The sequence below is a fragment of the Dinoponera quadriceps genome, unplaced genomic scaffold (genome assembly GCF_001313825.1).
Source record: "Dinoponera quadriceps isolate SergipeBrazil2010 unplaced genomic scaffold, ASM131382v1 scaffold823, whole genome shotgun sequence".
Taxonomy (NCBI): domain Eukaryota; kingdom Metazoa; phylum Arthropoda; class Insecta; order Hymenoptera; family Formicidae; genus Dinoponera; species Dinoponera quadriceps.
The window spans coordinates 409510-429079 of record NW_014555144.1 but is presented as its reverse complement, the minus strand read 5'-3'; the positions used below and the strand labels follow the sequence as shown (position 1 = coordinate 429079).

General features: G+C 45.4%; 3 protein-coding genes across 4 annotated transcripts; 2 read left to right on the top strand and 1 right to left on the bottom strand.

The window, feature by feature from the left end:
• Nucleotides 1-484: 484 nt before the first annotated feature.
• On the top strand, nucleotides 485-5183 carry LOC106743053. Of its 2 annotated transcripts, none has more exons than XM_014616546.1 (6): nucleotides 485-792; nucleotides 1685-2021; nucleotides 2601-2836; nucleotides 2961-3155; nucleotides 3289-3564; nucleotides 3657-5183. In XM_014616546.1, the coding sequence occupies exons 2-6, from the start codon at nucleotides 1877-1879 to the stop codon at nucleotides 4365-4367; spliced, it is 1563 nt and encodes a 520-aa protein (XP_014472032.1). In that variant the 5' UTR covers nucleotides 485-792; nucleotides 1685-1876; the 3' UTR covers nucleotides 4368-5183. The 2 variants fall into 2 exon arrangements, with proteins under 2 accessions (XP_014472032.1, XP_014472031.1); XM_014616545.1 differs by having other exon boundaries at nucleotides 2598-2836.
• A 945-nt stretch (nucleotides 5184-6128) lies between these two features.
• On the bottom strand, nucleotides 6129-14642 carry LOC106743049. Its single transcript, XM_014616542.1, has 10 exons — nucleotides 14624-14642; nucleotides 13926-14304; nucleotides 13201-13390; nucleotides 12934-13005; nucleotides 12442-12735; nucleotides 12262-12349; nucleotides 11770-12157; nucleotides 11270-11422; nucleotides 10814-11168; nucleotides 6129-6251 (listed from the first exon to the last, which is right to left on the bottom strand). The coding sequence occupies exons 1-10, from the start codon at nucleotides 14640-14642 to the stop codon at nucleotides 6129-6131; spliced, it is 2061 nt and encodes a 686-aa protein (XP_014472028.1).
• Nucleotides 14395-19473, top strand: LOC106743083. Its single transcript, XM_014616609.1, has 3 exons — nucleotides 14395-15404; nucleotides 16019-17793; nucleotides 19119-19473. Exons 1-3 carry the CDS (start codon nucleotides 15299-15301, stop codon nucleotides 19227-19229), a joined length of 1992 nt encoding a protein of 663 aa, XP_014472095.1. The 5' UTR covers nucleotides 14395-15298; the 3' UTR covers nucleotides 19230-19473.
• Nucleotides 19474-19570: the final 97 nt, after the last annotated feature.

Here is a 19570-nt window from a genome sequence, read left to right as displayed (position 1 = left end):
TCTTTCTTTCGCATATAATGCCTTGCCCACGATCTTGCTTTAAGACGTAAGCAGTGATCAAATTGACCAACTACGGTCGTTCATTAGAAGAACAAGTCCCGGTCTGCGTCCCGGTGTTTCAAGCCTTGAGAAATCGACCAATCACGGTCGATTGCTCTCCTCGCGCTCGAACTTTCGAACGCAATCTTTTACGGCGAGTCCTAATCGATACGACCGCCGCGGCTCTCGGCTCGCAATCAACGGTCACGTTCAGCAGAGAGAGAGCGGCTTCCCGAAACTCGTTGTGAAACTCGTAAATCTGATTGGCGAGGTGCTCGTTGAAATTCAAGCGAGATTGAGAACATGCGCCAATCAAGTTCACGAATTTCACTCAACAGTTGCGAAGCTGTTTCCTCCGCTGCCGAGTGTGGCCATTCCTTTCGCCATCTGCGGGACGCTCAGCGAATCGGTCGCCGGACGGTTTTCTTGATCGATGGGTGGGATTGTAATTCGCTCGCTAGGCGATCGGACGCGATTTCTCCGTACGCGATCTCCTCATTCCCATTCCCATCGAGAATGATCGCGACCATTCTTGCGCGCTCGGCCAATGAATAAAGAGAGAGAGAGAGAGAGAAAGAGAAAGAGACAAGTTGCCCCATCTGTTGTTTCTAGGTCGTCGTGATGGACGCGTATCACAGGCAAAAACAGCAAAAAGGCAATGGCGGCCACTCGTTGGACGGTCAATGAGCTCACCGTTAAAAACCTCGGAAAAATGTGATCTCCACGTTCACGGACGACGAGCGCAAATTCGAGGTACGTTTCGCGCCGGTGTCACCGCGTCTATTCCGGACGCGCGTCCCGGTTCCGCGTTCGAGACATCGCCGAGAAACGACGTTCTGGCAACCACATGTGGATCTGGAGCGACTGGACGCTCCTGTCAGGAAAACACGAGTCGTCGCCGGAGTACGGTAGCCGGTGTGATTTTTCCGCGCGAGTCGACGCTCGAGTCGCGCACGTCAAACCGACGTTTCGTCCGCGCGACGTGACCGCGTACTGCTCTCGCTCGCCGCTGCTTTAATCTCACGTTGACGCCAGAACCGCATTTGACGCGACATGAGACGACGCTCTTGTTTGTATCGGAGGAGTGTCATGTGCTTGTCAGTAACGCGCTCGTTCCGCGATCCGACGTGCGTGCTCATTCGCTCGTTCAGATTCGACAATTTCTCTTGATAAAGTACAAGACGGTCTCGCGAGTGCGGCGAGCAACGAGAGATTTGTCCGCGCGTCCGCCACCAAAATTGCGTTAACAGATCCGTTTGGTAGAAAAGATATGTGCGATACCCAATTATTACTCGTAGCGCGTATTAGGTCTGTTCTTTTTAGTTGAACTAGATTGCACTTTTTGCTGTTAGAATGAGACAAGTAGATAAACCTGACAACAATGAAGAAAAGAAGAACAAAGTTCCTGTGTAACACTGGTTCATTGTCTGTTTTTTTTTTTTTTTTTTAGCTGAACTGGCTGCACTAATTCAAGAAATTTATGTATATATTCGAACATAAAGATTCTCATGCTTTAGCATGCGTAAATTTGGTTAACTAGTGCAGCTAGTTCAGCTAAAAGGAACAGGCTTATTCTTTCTTACTTCTGCCTTGTCATTCTTGAATTTAATAAGACATGAGATCTATGTGACGCTCTTCTCAACAGGTGTGGCCTGAGTAGGCTGAGGTAGTGTTGCCTGCGAAGGTAGAGATGGCACAGGGTATGTGCAGGCAATGGCCGATAGACGGATGGACCTGTTGTCGAATCAACTAGGCAACGAATGGTGGTCGCTGGCAGGTCAGGTAGAAAGGTACGACAGCAGGCAGGAAGGAGTAAATGAGCGAGCGCACCTAAGTAATGAGCGAGACTCGGCATCATATTCGCTCGGTCTCGGACTTATACGCAGCCGACGAAATAGAGGTGCTTCTGGAAGAGATACGCGATCTGGAATCACCACCTGCCATATATTCTAGACCAGAGGATATTCAGGACTTCGAAATTGGTACGAGTGGCGTTGATTGAACCTCTTTACACACATGTATCATTCGCAATCGCTCACTTCTGCAGATTTTGCTCGCAAGGTTGCTGAGTCTTGAAATACAGTCGGTAAATTGGTCATAGTTATGCAAGAAGGACCAACAAAATTATGACTTCTGATATTTCATTATTATGAATAGTCTGTATGATTTTCTAAGACAAGAAAATTCAAGCTTATAGGCACCTGAAATTAATTATAAAAAGACAGTTCTTACTTTCTACTAGTTGTGCCATTTTTTGTTAGTGCATATTTTTTATTTACGAGTTAAACTCGTCGAGAACTTCAATGTTATTTATACATTTTAAATTATATATAAAAATTTTGTCTTCATTTTTATCTCGAAACGTACCCCACGTAAATTGGATCCCTCTCCCATAACTGTGGCCAATTGCTTTATAATTAGTTTTCTAGATATCTGATAATATGTAATACACATTTTCCGGACGACTAGCTGCTTGTCTTTCCGCTTGATCATTCTCAAGTTAGACTTATGTAGTAGCATGCGCAAATGTATACATAGTTTCGATATTGTATCAATAGCAGGAAGTAGGACAGGGGAGCGAACCAGCTCCCAATTGGAGCTGGATTCGCCGGGGGTCCATTCGACAGTCCACTCTTGGGATTCGCACGCTAATTATCATGGCCACTATGATAATAGCGACAAGCAAGGCTCTGGATCCAATGTTCTGCCTTGGTCCCGGGCGAGCCACATCGTTATTTATTGCGACATACAGGGGCATCTTAAAACAGCTACGGGTGTTTTTAGACTCTTATTACTCGTAAGTACTGCCACCTCTGTGCGTGTATGCGTGCGAAACGCAAAACCGAAAGTGTGTCATTATATCATGAAAATATGGCAAAATCATTTCGAAATATGGTTACATTAACGAATGCATTCGGCAGGTATCCTCCGCAGCTTGTTTGGCAACTTTATGCAGTTCTGGCACTGCCAAGGTCAGCCTTTTTATGCTGCCTTTAGTAGGACGTTTAAGATTCATGATCTTTGTAGCTGTTTTCTGTCTCTTGATCACTGCATTACTTCTCTTCCTTGATATCTCGCACGTCATTTACATCCTTCCTTTAAATTGGGCTAAGTTGGTAAGTGCTATCGATTAAAGTACACGCGCGACTCAGCGATATTAATTAAGTACGGTCGTTTGTGCGCGATTACTCGGATCCTGATCGATCGTTCGGCGTCGATACGTGTAATAGAATCTACTACCTCTTATAGAATGCTTGGGTATTCACTGGCATAGGCTTGTCATACGTGTTGAGTAGCGCATTAGTAGCATGCGCAATATGGGAGTACCACGTCGGAGGCTGGGTACCAAGACGCACACGTTCCCAACTGTCGATCGCGGCAGCGCTAGGATTCTCATGTGCCCTATTAGCATTTGTACTTTCCTGTATACACGGTCGCAGCGGATCGGGCTGTAAGGGTCAGGATTCCCGTAGTCACACCCCGACGCAACTTTACAAGCCCGTGGACAATTCTTCCTCCTCCGGGGTAAATGACGAATGACGTTTTCACACCGGCGGTCCCGGTGCCGCATTCGTGTCCGCCTATAAATAAATTTCAAATCTCACACACACACGCAGGTCACACTGAAAGAACGTAGCCCCAAGAGACCCACCGGCTGGGCCGTGAAAAATCAACAGTCGAAGAAACGCAACGTGGACAGCGACACGAACACGAGCAACGGCGGCCATCGTGGCAGCAACCACGAGAAGTTCAAGCAAGGCCCCAGGAAGGACCACTGGGCCTCTGCCAGGCAGCACATATTAGGGACGCAGACGAATAACGGGGAAGACAACGCGCAACGGGAGGAGCTCGAGGTCGAGAGGAGACGGAGAAGACGGAGGAAGGAGGGCGACAGTAGTTCGACCGGCGACGGGAACCCGCTAGGCAGTAGCAAGGTCGAAATCGCCGCCCGCGTCACCGAGGAGGCCAAGACTAGGCGGGCGCCGCCGCGGAAGTTGCCTCTGCAGTCGGTGGAGCAGCCTCACTCGTGGTCCTCCGACGCCCAGCGTAGAAGTAGTGGAACTACACAAATTAGAAGTAAAACTATGCAGACGCCAGTGAACAATGACGCACAGAATTGTTGTGGCATGAACGAGGGTGGTAGATCAATTCAATTGACTCGAAACGGCCTCCACTGGGAGGCGGAACGTACGTCTAGCAGAGGCATAGAGGAGGCTACTGACACGAACGTGGCCCGTAACGCCATGTGGTCCGGACAGTGGCACCCACCACCAGATGATGTTCAACCTTGCTCTAGCAAAACTATTGATCCTTACAGCTTCGCCTGATCGTCCTGTGAGATACAAAAGGAGAAACAAGCACGCGTTAGAGTAGAAAATGGACTTGTTCGGACCGAGCGATTTTTGTGAACATTTGTGACGGGTATAGGCGGGATTTTTTTACAAAGCAAGTACATTCGCGCGTGTGTGTGTGTGTGTGTGTGTGTATCTATATATGTATATATATATATATATATATATGTATGTATGTATATATATATACATATATACATACCTTACGTTGAAACGTTTCCCCTTTTTATTAGACTGTAACCGTAGTTCAAGTGTTACTTGTTACATAATTGAAATCGTACCTCTCTATATATTGTTTGCATACAAACTTGCCTGACTTCTCGACACGATATTTTGTATCTTGTATTAAAATAATGCACAGTGACTGAAAAAGAGAGGAAGAATCATATTTTGGTTTTTACACGTTTTCCATCTGTGTTTTCCAGCTGTATGTGAAACCGGATGTGATCTGAAATGTAAAACGTAAGACATGTAGATTGTACACTTTACACACGCAACAGTTAAAAGGGAGGAAAGAGACCATAGCTCGGATTTACTATGGGGTTTATCAAGTCGTTATCGAATTTGCAGGACGAGCTCGTCGTGTCTAAAAAAGGTTTAAGATCCTGTATAAAAAAAAAGTTATTGCTGCCTTGTACATTTTGCTGCCAAGAGGATACGTAGGTTTTCTTTAGTTGATTCGGGTCCTGACGTTTTGCATCACACAAAACCAGACTGCCCAACTTTGATAAGCAAATAACGCCACTCTTCATTCCAATCATGTACCAAATAATAAATCTAAGTAAGTTTTAATGGAATTTTGTAAGTATAAGACCACTATATAGCACGTAACACCGATATATATATATATATATATATATATATATATATATATATATATGTATACATGACTAATCATTTTTATTGTATTTTGATGCCAACATATTTTGAGCTCCATGCATACTTGAGGAAGTGTTTAGATACGTGTAGAGATCGCGTAATTGTTTAAGGTATGCCAGAAAGTGTATATATTATTGAACCCTCGAGAGAACGCGAGGTCATATACATACGTAGTGAGAGAAACGCAGCTAGACCGATCTTTCTACTGATCCTATATACAAAGTACGGCAGTTACGATTAGCAACTGCAATTTGGCCGTTCACTACGTTGAACTTACATATAATTGTGAACTTTTAATATACAAGCACGAAATTATCTTTTTCCTTTGATTCGTCAGTATAATTTCACAAAGTCAAACTGTTTACGTAATTGAACGTGGATTTAAAAATTCGCGAGAGATTATGTTGTCGTTAAAAACAAAGTATGATCGAATAAATAAAAACGATACTTTGAATAAAATTAACGGGAAATAGGGAGAGAGAGAGAGGAAATGATTATAATTATCTACTGAGAAATTTTTATTTTTGCGTCCAATTCTCGCTAAAGTTAAGCTATGATCGGATAGCTTATTAATAACCAGCATAGTACTTAAAATCGTAATAACATTTTACTTTGCAATGACAATACCTTTATACGTATACTTCACGCAATGGCCTTATAGGACTTTAAATTCTTAACGAAAGCACATTGAGGGAAAGCCGAAGCTCATTCTTTGGACAGATGATAATTTCACGTAGACTCTTCGCGATGATTTATGACGAGATTCTATTACTCGACTCGACATTGTTTGCACCGGAAGATCGGTTTGGCATCAGTTATCCTTCTGTATGAACGGAATAGTATGCGTGGAACGATTATTCATTGTATTATCCTAATTGGCTCGTAAACTTTGAACGTGTGCTCATTGTATTGCAGCAGTAATCGGTCTTGTGCAAGGACGGACTTGCGAGTTTTATTCACATTAGGTGGCGGCACGTATTGCTACGTATAAAATTTACAGGTGTGAGCTAATACTTTCGAATGAATATCTTTAAGTACTCGTTAATATATGTCAACAGTATAGTTGGTTGATAATTTATTATATTTAAAGAGGGCACGGTTTAGAAATGCGGGGAAAAACGATTGACCATCCTGATTCGAGCTCCAAACAGCGGAATACAAGTCCGTCCCTGTACATAAGCAATGTTTCCAGGCGTTTTTGTGTAGCTTTAAAGTGAATTAGACGATATCAGTATTATTTATCGCGTTGCGTTGATTCGCTATACTTTAACGAGAGAATCTCTAGTCGATTCTAGTCAAGCACTTTTTTGTACAACTATATCTCCTTAACGATCCATCAAATTGAAGAGCAAGGTATTTTTTAGTACATACATATCGTGTTAGAAGTACAATTCATCCTAGAGCGAAAAAAAAAGAAAGATAACAACGGTTATCAATGTTTGTGTTTCTTCATTGATCGGCCCGTCGTTGAGTCTCCTTTTTAACGCGTAACAGCATCGCACAGTCCTCGGAGTGAATCTCTCCGATACCTCGTTTCCTCTTCGTTCGACGTATCACTACCATTATTATATTAATCGAAATCCAACACGAACGTGTGTCGGTTAATCTTGTTGAGCAATTAATCTTGATTATAAAACGATTAACAACAGCTATTTTGTCTTTTGATACGATGCCGCGATACATACATCACATACACATACACACACACACACACATACACGTACACATTTATCGGACTTCGATGCGTCGACCTTAAATCAATTAATAGTATAAGAGAAATGCGTGTTCATATAGGTTCATAAAGAGAAATAGCGTGTAATAACAGCAGCTTCGTTGTGGCAAATATCGACGGTGTCATGACTCTGTTCTGTTGGGCACAATGAAGAGCGTAACGTGTAATTTTTCTGTATAACGGTAATTGCTGATAAAACGCTGGGATAAAAAAAAATGAAACGTTTGAAAGTGTGAATATATATCTCAAGGTAAAAGTAATGTCACTTTAGAGTAACTTAATCGAATAAAAGTGTTACTTGGCGGTAAGGCGAGAGACTTAGCTTTGAGTTCGAGAGGAAAGAAAAAAAAACTAACAAAATGTACAGACACTGCCAGAAGAAATATAACGCTCTTTCAATGTAGTGTATATCGATCGAGTCCATTCACTCACGATGATTTCGATGATCCGAGGCTTCGTCGTTTCACGATCTGCCGTGATACTCGTAATTTTCGAATCCGAATTCGGGCGACAGCCCGTAACGCCTCTGTGCTAGGCAGATCGGGGTGACAGTTTTTTGTACGAATTGAGAAAGTCGCGCGTATTCGTCACTCAATCTTCGTCGTCTTACGCAACGATTTTGATTTTTAATCGTACTTATGCGGTAGTCGAATATAAATTCCGACCGAATCCGAGTGCTACTGGCGACAAATGATGACTTGAATTGTAACTCGTGTATTTTCTACTTTCCCTGGTATTCACCTCTTTCAAGTTCCTTCATGCGAATAAAGTAGAAGAACCTGAGTAATGCTGAACGTTTTTATTCGCTTAATTTTCTCTCACACGTTATATTTCCGTGCCATTCTTTAACGGTAGTATCTTTGTATTTCGCATTCTGTATCGTTACTTTCGAGATACCCGAGACAATCCAGATTGTCTGTTCGCAAACGCGACTGAAAAAGAGATCATTCGAGCAGCGATTTATCGTCCGACAGCACTACGGATAAATGAAGTAAATAAAGTCGTTATCGCCATTACGATGAGAAAGGAAAACCAAATCGCCTCTCATTTGACTTTACTCTAATTATCGCAATAATTATTTGCTTCAACGAAGTTAATAAAAAAATTAATGAATAAATAAAAAATAGCGGTATGTTTGTGATACGTGAAGCACTGTTTCCTTAGAGTTTGTATAAATAAGTTTTCATTCAGGCAATAAATTTCAATTACAATTAATAGGCGCAGATTCTTTTACATGCTAAGCTCGATCGACGAGTGACCTATAGTGATAGCACGACAATCCAAGTCTGTACATGACCCGATATCTCCCAAGATCCAGGCGAATTGAGAGGAATCGTCGTGTCCAAAAAGAGGATCTCGAAACGTGACCCTCAAAGATCGGCAGAGATTGGACGTTCGCCGAGCACGGCGATCTTCGACCATTCCTCTCGATCGCCAACAGGACGATTCGACTGGCCTAATTTTTAACTCGCCGGACGATACGGACGTGTGTGTCCCTGATCAGAAGAGAGCTCTCGGCTCATTTGGGCGCTTCGAATGTGTTTCAATATTTATGCGGGTGTATACGGTTTTTAGCCGATAGCGTCATTGTATCTGTGCGTTCGGTTATATGCGAGTGACAACAATGTGATGCTGCCAACAATAATGCTAGTCGACGTGAAACTGTAACGAAACGCGCTAATAACTGTAGGGTTCGTTAGACGCGAGTGTCTCTAAGTCTCTGGGACGTCTAACGGAGGCTGCGGGTATGAATGAGTACAGCTTGACAGATTACCAAGCATGATGCGCGGATTATACCGGAAAAGACAGATAAACAGATAGAGAGAGAGAGAGCATCTTGGTGATTTGTCATGCTGATAGCGAAAGATCCGGACAATAAATGATTGACGAGTCACACCTAAATAACACCTAAGTTAGCATTTATCGCGCATTCTTTGAAACGTCATTTTGTACGTCTAGGAATAAACGAACAAATATTAATTATATGCACTACCGATTGTGTGCGGAAATACGAGTGTGACTGTGTGTGTTCGTGTGCCTGTCTGTGTATGCGTGTCCGTGTGATATGTGTGTTATTAATTATTTAACGAGGTATATCATGATGAAACAAAGAAAACACTACTTTTAGTCGTTAGAAAGTGAGTCCTGTACAATGTTGCTCGAGGCGGAAATGTGTAGTGAGACGCATCGAGACACGGTTCGATCGGCGGACAAAGCTGCAAGAGAGCATAGTAGCGTTACATATTCTGCGTATATGCCATCTAAGGAACATTGTCACGCAATCGTCCGAAATACAAACGAAATGATCAAACCCGTAGCGCGATCCATTGAACATACACAAGAGCGCGGTCACGTCTCGACGTGAGGAAAATTACGTGCACGTACGAATCCGTGAGATGAACGCCCGCTGACATCTCGATAGTCCTGTGACACGCGATGTGATGTATATAACGTAATGATAATTATTACCAAAGATAACAATTATTTTCGGCGCGAAGGCCGCTCGTAACGGTTCGTAACGGTAGTAACGCGGATCCTGCGTCGAGCCTGTACCCTCACGTTTATCTTGACGTTTTGTAAGAGAGCGACACGTTTTTCTCCACCGTTTTTCCACCGTTGTACATCGCGATTAGCGCTCCGTCCTGATATCTGCGAAGATATGAGGATCAGGGATTAAGAGGGAGGGTACAGCATACTCGCGCGCGCACCCCCAACGGGGGTGACTTCCCCGTTGGAACTCAGGGGAGGCGATATGGCCCGATCAATTGTCGACGCTACCGCGTCCAGCCCCCTTCAACTTGCCGACTATGTCTTCCAAGCTCTTGCGACGCACGCACTGCTCCGGCTGGCCGTCCGGCGCGAAGGGACGACAGGGGTACATGGACCCGACGTAGCGATTGATCCAGCCGCTTTGAGGGGGAATCGGGAGGAATCGGGCGGAAGGAACAGCGAGAGTAAATAACATGAGCGTATCGAGTATAAAGAGACGTAAGAGGAGAGAGAAAGAGAGAGAGAGAGAGAGATCTCATGTGTATGTTTTATATGTATTTCAGTTGTCACGCGAGTTCACGCGATGGATGACGACTTACCTTTGGTCGCGGCTCGCGTACACGGCGGGCGACGAAGCCTGCGGAAGGACACGCACCCGGTGAGACAAACGCGCGAGATCCCGAGATTATTTCACGGAGAAAAAGTTGCTTGAACTTAATGTGACAATGAAAACGAGCGTTATCGTCGAAGGAAACAGTATTTTCGGTTCTTCAGAACAATTAAATCTAGTTTACAAGAACTAGGAATTCAGCTTCCTTCAACCGAGAAACGGTTCGTTCGTTGGCACGTTAATTCGACCAATCTTTTTCCTTCGTGTACGATTTGATAGTACACGCAAAAAAAGAAATAATTCAGAGGGACGGCAAATTGTATGCTGTTGTAGCAAATAAACGAACGTGTGTTTCTTAAAAAAAAAGTACCGTCCGATATTTTAGGAGTTGATTTTTGAGGTCATTTTATGAGGAAAAATTCATACACCGGGGGAGAAGAATCGATTGAATTAACGTGGCAACGAAACCGAATGCGTTCTGGTCGAAGCGAACGGGAAATTTCTGGTTTTTCTAAAACAAATTGGAAATTCTGGAAATTTTATTTCCCCCAACGAGAACGCGTTTCCCAGCACATTAGGCAACGTTTGGCTAACGTCGGGCGACAAGTTAGCCAGCCAATTTGTGCCGCTCGGGTTGCTGTCCCTCCGAATGATTTTTCTCCGTGTAAATAATAATGTAATCATCACGTCTGTGAGAGTAATTCCTCTTACTTGTCGCCGGAGTCTTAATTGCTTGAGTAATAAATATTTACAGTCGGATCTCGCCCAACTGTACTGCTGGTTACCGTGCTGCTGCTGCACGCTCGTTAATCCGGACAGCGGTGTCGGGCACGTCGGTGAAAATTGCGGCCTCATCGTCGCGAACTGACGCTGTTGCTGGAACAGGTGTTGCTGCTGGCACGTGTAATTCGAATAATACGGATCGTCGTAGGCCGTTAAACGATCCAATGACAAGGAGGAGGAGGAGGACGCGGCGGAGGAAGATGCTAGGGAATTCGTCACCGCGACTGCAACGGAATTGAGAGCGATCGGTGTTTTTTGCGGACGTTTCCGCTCTCCCTGCACGACACGTCAGGTTCGAATGAGGTATCAATATAAGCCATATCTAAGGGATTTATTTACAGAAAAGAAAAATATAGATATACACAGGTGTATATATAATTTCACTATATGCAATGTAACTTTAATAAACCTTTAGCTCTGCGAACGCTCAGCAACGTGTCGTAGTATTGTTTCTTGTACGCGGCCAGCTCGGACATGGAGTGAACTTGAAAATTGTTCTCCGCGCTCACCTCGCTCGGCCTCGGTCTTATTTTGCGTCTGTATCGACAAAAACAAAATTATATCATTACATCAGTATCAGATCCTCTTCGGCGCAAATACAAAAATCGAAGATTAACAAAAATGCTGTTGATCAAACTCACATAGATGTACATCGAATTCAGGAAAAAAAATATGCTATCTCTAGAATGAAGATGTCTGTTACCTTAAAACCGAAAGAGTAAAAAGTGAAGATAGAGGGATTAATCATTGGAAGGTTACGAATTAAAACGGTCCAACTGACAGAATAATCTTACCGAACATCTTACATGATAATTCAGACATATATCACATCAACATTATCGCGTCGATTGAATTATTCCGTTGATCGATCGCGCGATACTCACCCGTAAATCGGTTCCTTCGCGTCACTTTCCCTGCGTTGCGCCGCGACTTTCTTCTCCGCGTCGCGATCCAAATTTCTTCGAGACAACGGCAGTTCGCTCGCTTTGCTGAGCTCGCGCGAGCCACATTTCGCTTGCGAATCGTTCGCGACGCGAGCGGACGACCCTTGATTCGTCTTTTCATCCCGGCCATCCTTTTCCGAATTAACGTCCTCCTTCTGTGCCTTCGAAAGCAAACCGCCGGACGAGGGGTCGAGATCTTTTTCTGAAACTTTGCATGCGGTCGCGGGCTTCCGGTCTATCGACATCAAACACGCCGTGTCCGAGGAGTACGCCCGTGGATACGACCTGGTGCGCGGAAAGGCCGGCGACTCTGCGCGCGAACGTTCGTTTCAGTTTCTTGTAATTTTGTACGTTGTCACACTCGGAGAATGGATAAGGCAGAAATAAATCAGATAGAAAAAAAGAGAAGAGAGAGAAATCCGCAAGCGTTACCGACGCTGGTCCCTTCTCGCGCTCGTTTCAAAAAGTTGCTCAGACTCGCCCTCAGTCCGTCGCGCACCGTCGCCAGGAGATCGTCCGCCTGCGGAATTCAACGGATTTAATCTCCCGATGAAAATCGGAGGCTGAAAATAAAACAGAAAAAAAAAGGTTTGTTTAACGAGATTATTCCGCATCTTGTGTCTCCAGTACGTCTACGAAATCGCCCCGATCCTCGTCCGCCCAACACACGTCGTCCATCTTGCGTATACTGTCCTTGATCGTCTCCTGCTCGATCGTTCGCTCGCTCTTCCGGCCCATGTCGATCGCCACTTTCGACATCCCCGGTTCCGTGTCTCTATCAAACGCGTCGACACCGTCATACTTCCTACAGCCGTATCTAACGCCATTCAATAGCCGGGCAGCTTTATCTCGAGACGAATCCGATACTATCTCAGTATTATCGCGTGTCTTCATGGAGCTTGTTTCCTACAAATCCGTCGAAGTTTTATAACATATATATATATATATATATATATGCATATATTTTTTTTCATATATTATATGATGTATAATAATATCTAATATGTAATTATATATATAGAATTCATGTTACGTTTATTCCTAATTTCTCAAAATATTTTCTCTTCCGTGTTCCTTCGGTGTATTGTTTTTTCCTTTACAAACCTGACACGCTGTCCGAAGTGAGTAATGAGACTGCGACAGGTTGGCGGTGTTCCCAGCAGGTGCGTGGTATTTCTTATTAAGCAGATATTGTCGGCAAATTGATGTCTGACACTTGCTTTCGTCGACCGAACGATTCTGCGGATTATCGTTCGGTCGACGACTCGACGAATCTGCCTGCCGATCAGCGCGCGAGGGTGGATTTGAGCCAACGTCAAGCGAGATCTCCGAACGAGGAGAATCGCGCTGCACACCCCGCATATGCTTTACATTTGTTATGTGGTTACGAATCGTCGTGGAAATTTCGTTCTCGGCGAAGCCACGGAAGGGATGGCCCTCGGACGATTTCGAATCCAAAGCGTCCTGGTCGCATGGGGGGTTCTGCTTCGATGCGGAAACACTGCCGTCCATTGTAGCGCCAGGCGAATTTCCCGCGTCGAGCGCTTTTTCAGACGTGTCGCTGCGTTGGAATATGAGAATACGATGTATTTCTTGGATGTCTTGCACACGGAAGAAGAAAAAAAGGTAAACTCAGTCCCAACTGCAACTTGCACGAGCAACTGAGCGAGGAACCAGATGAAAACTCGGCGGCGAGAAATGAAAATTCGGTGACAAGAAATGACATCTCTGTTATGCGCGACTGGGAACATTCGTGTGAATATTTAGGTGCGTTAAAACCCGGTCGTTCAATTGAGAACGATTGATTGAACAAAATTCTTTCTGTCCCCGGGATAAAAGTACAATAACCTGTCTGTGTAATCAGATATATAATTATATATTTTATACAGAGACATGTTCTATATATATGTACATATAGGAAATCNCCCCCCCCCTACTCTCTCTTTTTGTCTGATCCCCAAGCAACGGAAAATCCAGTCACAACGACGGAATTGTTTCTCCCGTGTAGAGAATTATTCAAGTTTTTAAAGAAGATTATTAGAGGAAAGATGATTAAAGTCGAAAGACAACGCGAATGTAGCGCGTAGAGAGCTTACTTTCCTCGCAGATTGAGCTTGACAAAGCCCGTGCTCGCATTGAACACCTCCGCGATCTTGTGATCCGGCACACCTTTTGGCACAGGTATCATCGAGAATAGCAATCGCTTTCGGGGAGAATCGCAGTTTTCTAACAGACCTCCTACTTTCTTCAACACGCGTTCGTATGCGCCGATATCAACCTCTGGCCGATATGCTCGCAGCAATTGCGTGATTACACTCGCGAGATTGTCTCTTTGGTGATGGCACTGCAGAGCTGAACGCAACGACGACAAATCTGTTGCTGCCTCGGTATCAACATCGCTATCAATCGCGCTTTCTGCGATAATGGAGAATGAATTGTGGTTAATTTCGAATTTAATTATAATCAAATTGATAATTAGGTAAGAAATCCGGAAAGTGCATTACTTTTCGTGGCCTTAATAAGTTAAAGTAAAATTCGGCTTCGATAACTTTATTTTCTCGGACAATGTCTCGAACACGAAAAATATCTGATTGTTTTTATATTTAGTTAAAGCGTCACTTGAATGGGATAAATAATAATAATAACAATAATAAAGATATGCGCATTACACACACACATACTAATTACTCACGTCTGATGAGTGAGTGGAGTTGACAACCACAATATCAAGCACGCGCGATCTTCGTTTTCACTTTTCACGAGGGACAATCGCGTGCCGGCGAATGTTACTTACGTCGCTTGAATTGGTCCATGCTCGCAGCGATCAACCGAAATCAAAGGAATTTGCGAATTTCGCGACAGTCTCGGGGTACTTCCTATCAGATTCGACGATGCCAGGATAAGGTATTCATGAAATAATTGAGGCGACGTTCATTTCCATTATTGAAAACAGCTGAAGAATGCGGCGCACATGACTCATTTGTAAAGCGATTAAAGTCCGATCGCGATCCAGAAAATACGCTATTTGTATACCTGATGGAACGAAGAGAAATGAGAGAGAGAGAGAGAGAGAGAGAGGGGGGGGGAAGAGGTGGAAGTTAATCTCGCGAAAACGGCTTTGTCCGCGAAATCGTCATGGGATGGAGAATAGATCCCGATCGATTTGATTTAAAAATAGATCCTCCCCCCGTGTCCTCTTGTGTCCTCCCCTCGGATGGTAAGAAGGAAATTACGTCCGTCCAGCAGCGCACGGGAGGAAATTATCACGCTGGGTTAATTAAAATATACAACTGCGGAGCTCCGCGCATACACATGCGGGGAGTGGATTATTTTAATGAGAAACTCCGCCGTCTCGGGCCCCGCCAACACATTCTCCATGCGGGTAATCCCCGAAGACTTTGCAAGGATTATTGATCGATGATTGTTATAAAAGCGAGTCGACGGACTGGAGCAGGCTACTTAGCGCAATATGCTCCGACAGAAAGCACTTTTACCGTTCACCTGCCTAGTAGCGTTCGCCGCAGCAGTTCTACCACCCGGTGCACCATGGACGAACTTCATACCCAAGTCACCTGGTAACGTCGTTTTCCTGCTATCTCATTCTCTTCTCGCGTATCTTTTTCTTTTTACACGGAAAAAGGTCGATAGGTGATAACTCTCTTGTAAAAATGAGTCTTTTATTCGGGATATTTTCCAAATTATTAAAGTTTACGTAATCTGAACGTTGAATGCGTCTGAAGCCTCTCGGAAAGAAATCACCTTGATATGCACGTTTGATTTGCAATCTTCATATTTGTCAATAATTTATTTTTATTTCTCACCTGATGAAAGTGGCGTGGTAAATTGTTAAGTTTTTTTTTTTAAATAAAAGCTTTCGATGAAAATAAAAGTGATATTTTAGTTAAAATTACAGTGATACAGCGAAGATGAAAGGAATTGATTTCTTTCGGAAATCGAAAAGATAATGTTACTAATCAGCGATGCAAAACGTCTGTTCATTCTTCCCAATATTAGCGTCTCGTTCAATTATTACCGAAATGGCAAATTGATTATTATTGCGAGCCGTGAAACCCGAGCTCATTTACCTGATCTGTCCGAATTCTACATAATTCGTTAATTGCTCGCAACTACGCGAACAATTTCTCGGAACAATTACTGATCCCCGTCGATCGTTGCGGAAATCTTGCAGTTTACTCACGAGCCCTGGGACCGATGGGACCAGTCGGAATGGACACGATATCGGTGCCGTACATGCCGAAGTCGCCGCTCTTCCCGAAATTCGTTGACCCGAAGGCGATGATCTCCAAGAAGACGGACATGCTGGGCAACCTGTTCGGCGGTTTGGGCCCGGTCATGTACCCTACAGGCACCAAGCCGATTCTACCCTACGGCGGGCCGCCCGTGGACAACCTCGGCGCCGCGGACAACATACTGTTCAGCAAGAAACGCGACACCCTGCAGGCCGGTATGGGGAAAACGCTCGACGGCGACGGTACCGCGATGTACAGACGCGGTATGTTTGGCCCGTTCGCGCCGAAGTTCGGCCCGATGGGGCCGAAGTTCGGCCCGATGACGCCGTTCTCGTCGGCCGACACGACGGCCGACTACGCGGCGGCCGGCAAAGACTTCTTCTCCCGCAGGAGGAGAAGCGTGGTGGGAGCACCCGTGATCCCGGCCGACAAGACGCAAGTCGTCAACCTGGGCTTGGCCGCCCCGTCGTCGTACGCGAAGGGCTTGACCGACGACACGGCTGACGCGACCTCAGCAGCCGGCGACGCGCCGAAGGAATCCTTCTTGGGGATGATCGGAGGACCTTTCGCGGGAGGGCCTTTCGGGGGACCTTTCGGGGGACCTTTTGGCCCGGTGGTGGACCCGACCGTATTCACGGCGAAGAAATCGGCGTTCCTCGACACGTTGTTTAAGAGCCTCGCCACCAGCACCGCCGCTCCGCCGACCAGCACCGACGCACCGGTGCCGAAGAGCACGATCGTGCCACCCAGCTATTGGCTGCCGTCCTCCATCATTCCCGACCCGAGCGAGTACACTTCGAAGGTGTCGGACTTCTTGGACAAGCTGTTCGACAGCATAAAGCTAAACACGACCGTGAAGGCGACGGGCGACGACGACAGCTTGGAGGCGACGAGCGGCTCTATGGCGATGAGATCGCTGACGTCGGACGACGCTTCCCCTGACAGGGCAGCGAGAGCCTCCGAGGATCTGTCGGCCATTGCGGCTGCCAAGGACGCGGTCGTGGACGCGATCCTGTCGGAGCTCGGCGACCTGAAGAGCGACATGATAGCGACCTTGAACGACTTGATCGCGTACGAGAAGGCCGCCGCCGCCGCCAGCGCGGTGAAGAAACCCTTCAAGCCCTTCGCCGGCATCTTCCCGCCGAAGCCGACGGTGGACGCGACGCTCCCGTTCCAGCAGAGGATGACCGTGCTGAGCCAGGTATTCGACATGCTGACGGACCTGCAGAGGAACGTCACCGCGGCCACGAACAACGCGATGACGGCTAACGCGGCCGGTGCGGCGGACAACTCCGAGGAATCCTCGCCGAAGAGTCCGTTAGCCTCCGGCCCGGTTGGCGCTGGCTCCTTCAACGCCACCCTCTTGGACGCCGTCCTGAAGAAGCTGTCCACCGTCGTGACCCCGGCGCCGTATACGGCGAGTTACGTGAAGGCCGATCCCGTTATAACGAGCAGAGCCTTGGCCAAGGGACCGACGTCCTTCTGGGTGTCCTACCCGGAGAACGGAGCTTCCGCCACCGCGAAGCGACAAGCGGACGACTATTCGTACTTCGGCGGCAGAAACGACGACAACGACGACCGGAGACAATTCACGAGAGGTGTAAAGATGCAGATGCATCAGGGATACCAGAGCCTGCCCGCGGGCTCGGTCGAATCCGTGCAAGCCGGGGGAGGCTCTACGCCGGGGCATCAAGGAGGCGGGATCAAACTGCTGGTGAGTGCGACTTTTATTCCTGCACGTTCTCACGGTAACTCTGAATGACAACTTTTATCCAGGGTTGGGAAGCAACGCGTCACTTTGCGTGCGTTACCGCTACGGAATTACTTTCTCCCAGTAACGAGGTTGTTTCTTCTTCTTAGTGTTAGTGACTCTCCTCTCGTATCCTTTCTTCGCAGATGAGAAGAATGTTAAAATGAAAATGACAAAGCAAGGAGAAAGAGGAACGTAAAAGAAATTATCGTACTTAGAAATCAAAGGTGATGTTACTGATTAGTGATACAATTCTGCAGTGCACATTCTTTTCGTTCTATTCTTTCGTAGACTCTTTGTAGCGTCTTGTTTTATTGTAACGATAACGGTAACGATATTCCTCAAAATGGACAATGATAACGGTAACGAGTTACTTTATTTGATGAGTAACGAGTGACAGTAACGAGTTATTTTTAAATGATGACCTTCCCAACCCTGCTTACATTGATACGCCGAGAACGCATGACGTGCGAAGCTGTTCGCCTCGTGAAGGCAACGCAATAACTCTCAAGTCGGGGAAGTATTTTGTCGGACTTCTTTGAAATTGCAACGCATCCTCGCAGGCTGCGAAGAATCAATCTCAACAGATTAAGCTAAATCGAACAGCGGCCACTAGCCGATCTACATCGTTCTCGACGCTTCAATATCGTTAAATGATAACTAACGTTCTTACAAGATATATCGTATAATATTATTTCGGTAATAATGCCATTATATAACAATAACGTCGTAGTTTTACATCCTCTCTCCGTCCCTTTAATCTAAGAGTATAGTGGCGTTTATATAAAATGTACAGAAATCCCTCCAGACCGACAAGACAAAAAGACCGCGTTGGAAACGACTCGACGCGCTCTGTAAAATCTATCCCTAGTCCGTATGTACGCTATCATCCTATCTCGATTCGAGAACACCAACCTCGAGGATAAAATTTCAGAATGCAACAACAAAACGTTAAACTAATTCGGCAATAAGCAATTTAGCAAGAAGCAACTTTGCACGCGATCTCGCGCCGCATAACGCGCGACACCTTGGAAGCCTATGTACAAAAGAAACGAAAGATGGGGAACGGGAAGTCACGTTGTTGTTGTTATTATTATTACCCGACGCCTCGGCTGAGATCGACGAGACAGAGACGACCGCACGCAGCTACGTAAAATGTGTGATTACTTCATTTGCTTTCAGATACAAATGCCTAAATCGTCTGACACTCAAAGTATTAATTACACTTAAATACACGGTGCAAATCTGTCTGAATTCATGAATATCGCGGGCGTGTTCATCTGTCGCAGGGGCCTAACGCTTACGGAAACTTAAACGACAAGTGGCTCGACTGGATGCAGTATCACAAGAATGAGTATCAGGATCAAGAGAGTCATAGGCACCATCATAACCACCATTAGGCCACTCAGCCAGCAGGACTATCCCTCTCTCCCTCTCTCTCTCTCTCTCTCTCTTTCTTTCACTCTCTCGTCGTTAATATATCCTCACATGATCTCGACGGGAAATATTCTTACAAAAATGCCAATTATTGTTCCATATGTGTAAAAGCAAAAGAGTGTGTGTACGAGGACGATCGTTATTACTAATAAAATATGCCTGGCAACAAAAAATGAAGGTAAAGAAAAAGCTGCGCAAGAATCATCCGCAAGTNATATATATATATATATATGTATGTGTGTGTGTGTGTGTGTATTTGTGTACGAAAAATCGATCTAAAATGCCGAAGATTTATTATACAGAG

Coding starts and splice junctions, on each gene's coding strand:
- LOC106743053 (XM_014616545.1), top strand. CDS start 1,877: ATGAGCGAGACTCGGCATCATATTCGCTCGGTCTCGGACTTATACGCA. Junction 2,837..2,960: donor TTTTTAGACTCTTATTACTC/GTAAGTACTGCC, acceptor TGCATTCGGCAG/GTATCCTCCGCAGCTTGTTT. Junction 3,565..3,656: donor ACAATTCTTCCTCCTCCGGG/GTAAATGACGAA, acceptor ACACACACGCAG/GTCACACTGAAAGAACGTAG.
- LOC106743049 (XM_014616542.1), bottom strand. Junction 13,391..13,925: donor AAGCTCAATCTGCGAGGAAA/GTAAGCTCTCTA, acceptor ATTCCAACGCAG/CGACACGTCTGAAAAAGCGC. Junction 12,158..12,261: donor GCGAGAAGGGACCAGCGTCG/GTAACGCTTGCG, acceptor CAAGAAACTGAA/ACGAACGTTCGCGCGCAGAG.
- LOC106743083 (XM_014616609.1), top strand. CDS start 15,299: ATGCTCCGACAGAAAGCACTTTTACCGTTCACCTGCCTAGTAGCGTTC. Junction 15,405..16,018: donor CTTCATACCCAAGTCACCTG/GTAACGTCGTTT, acceptor GAAATCTTGCAG/TTTACTCACGAGCCCTGGGA. Junction 17,794..19,118: donor GAGGCGGGATCAAACTGCTG/GTGAGTGCGACT, acceptor CATCTGTCGCAG/GGGCCTAACGCTTACGGAAA.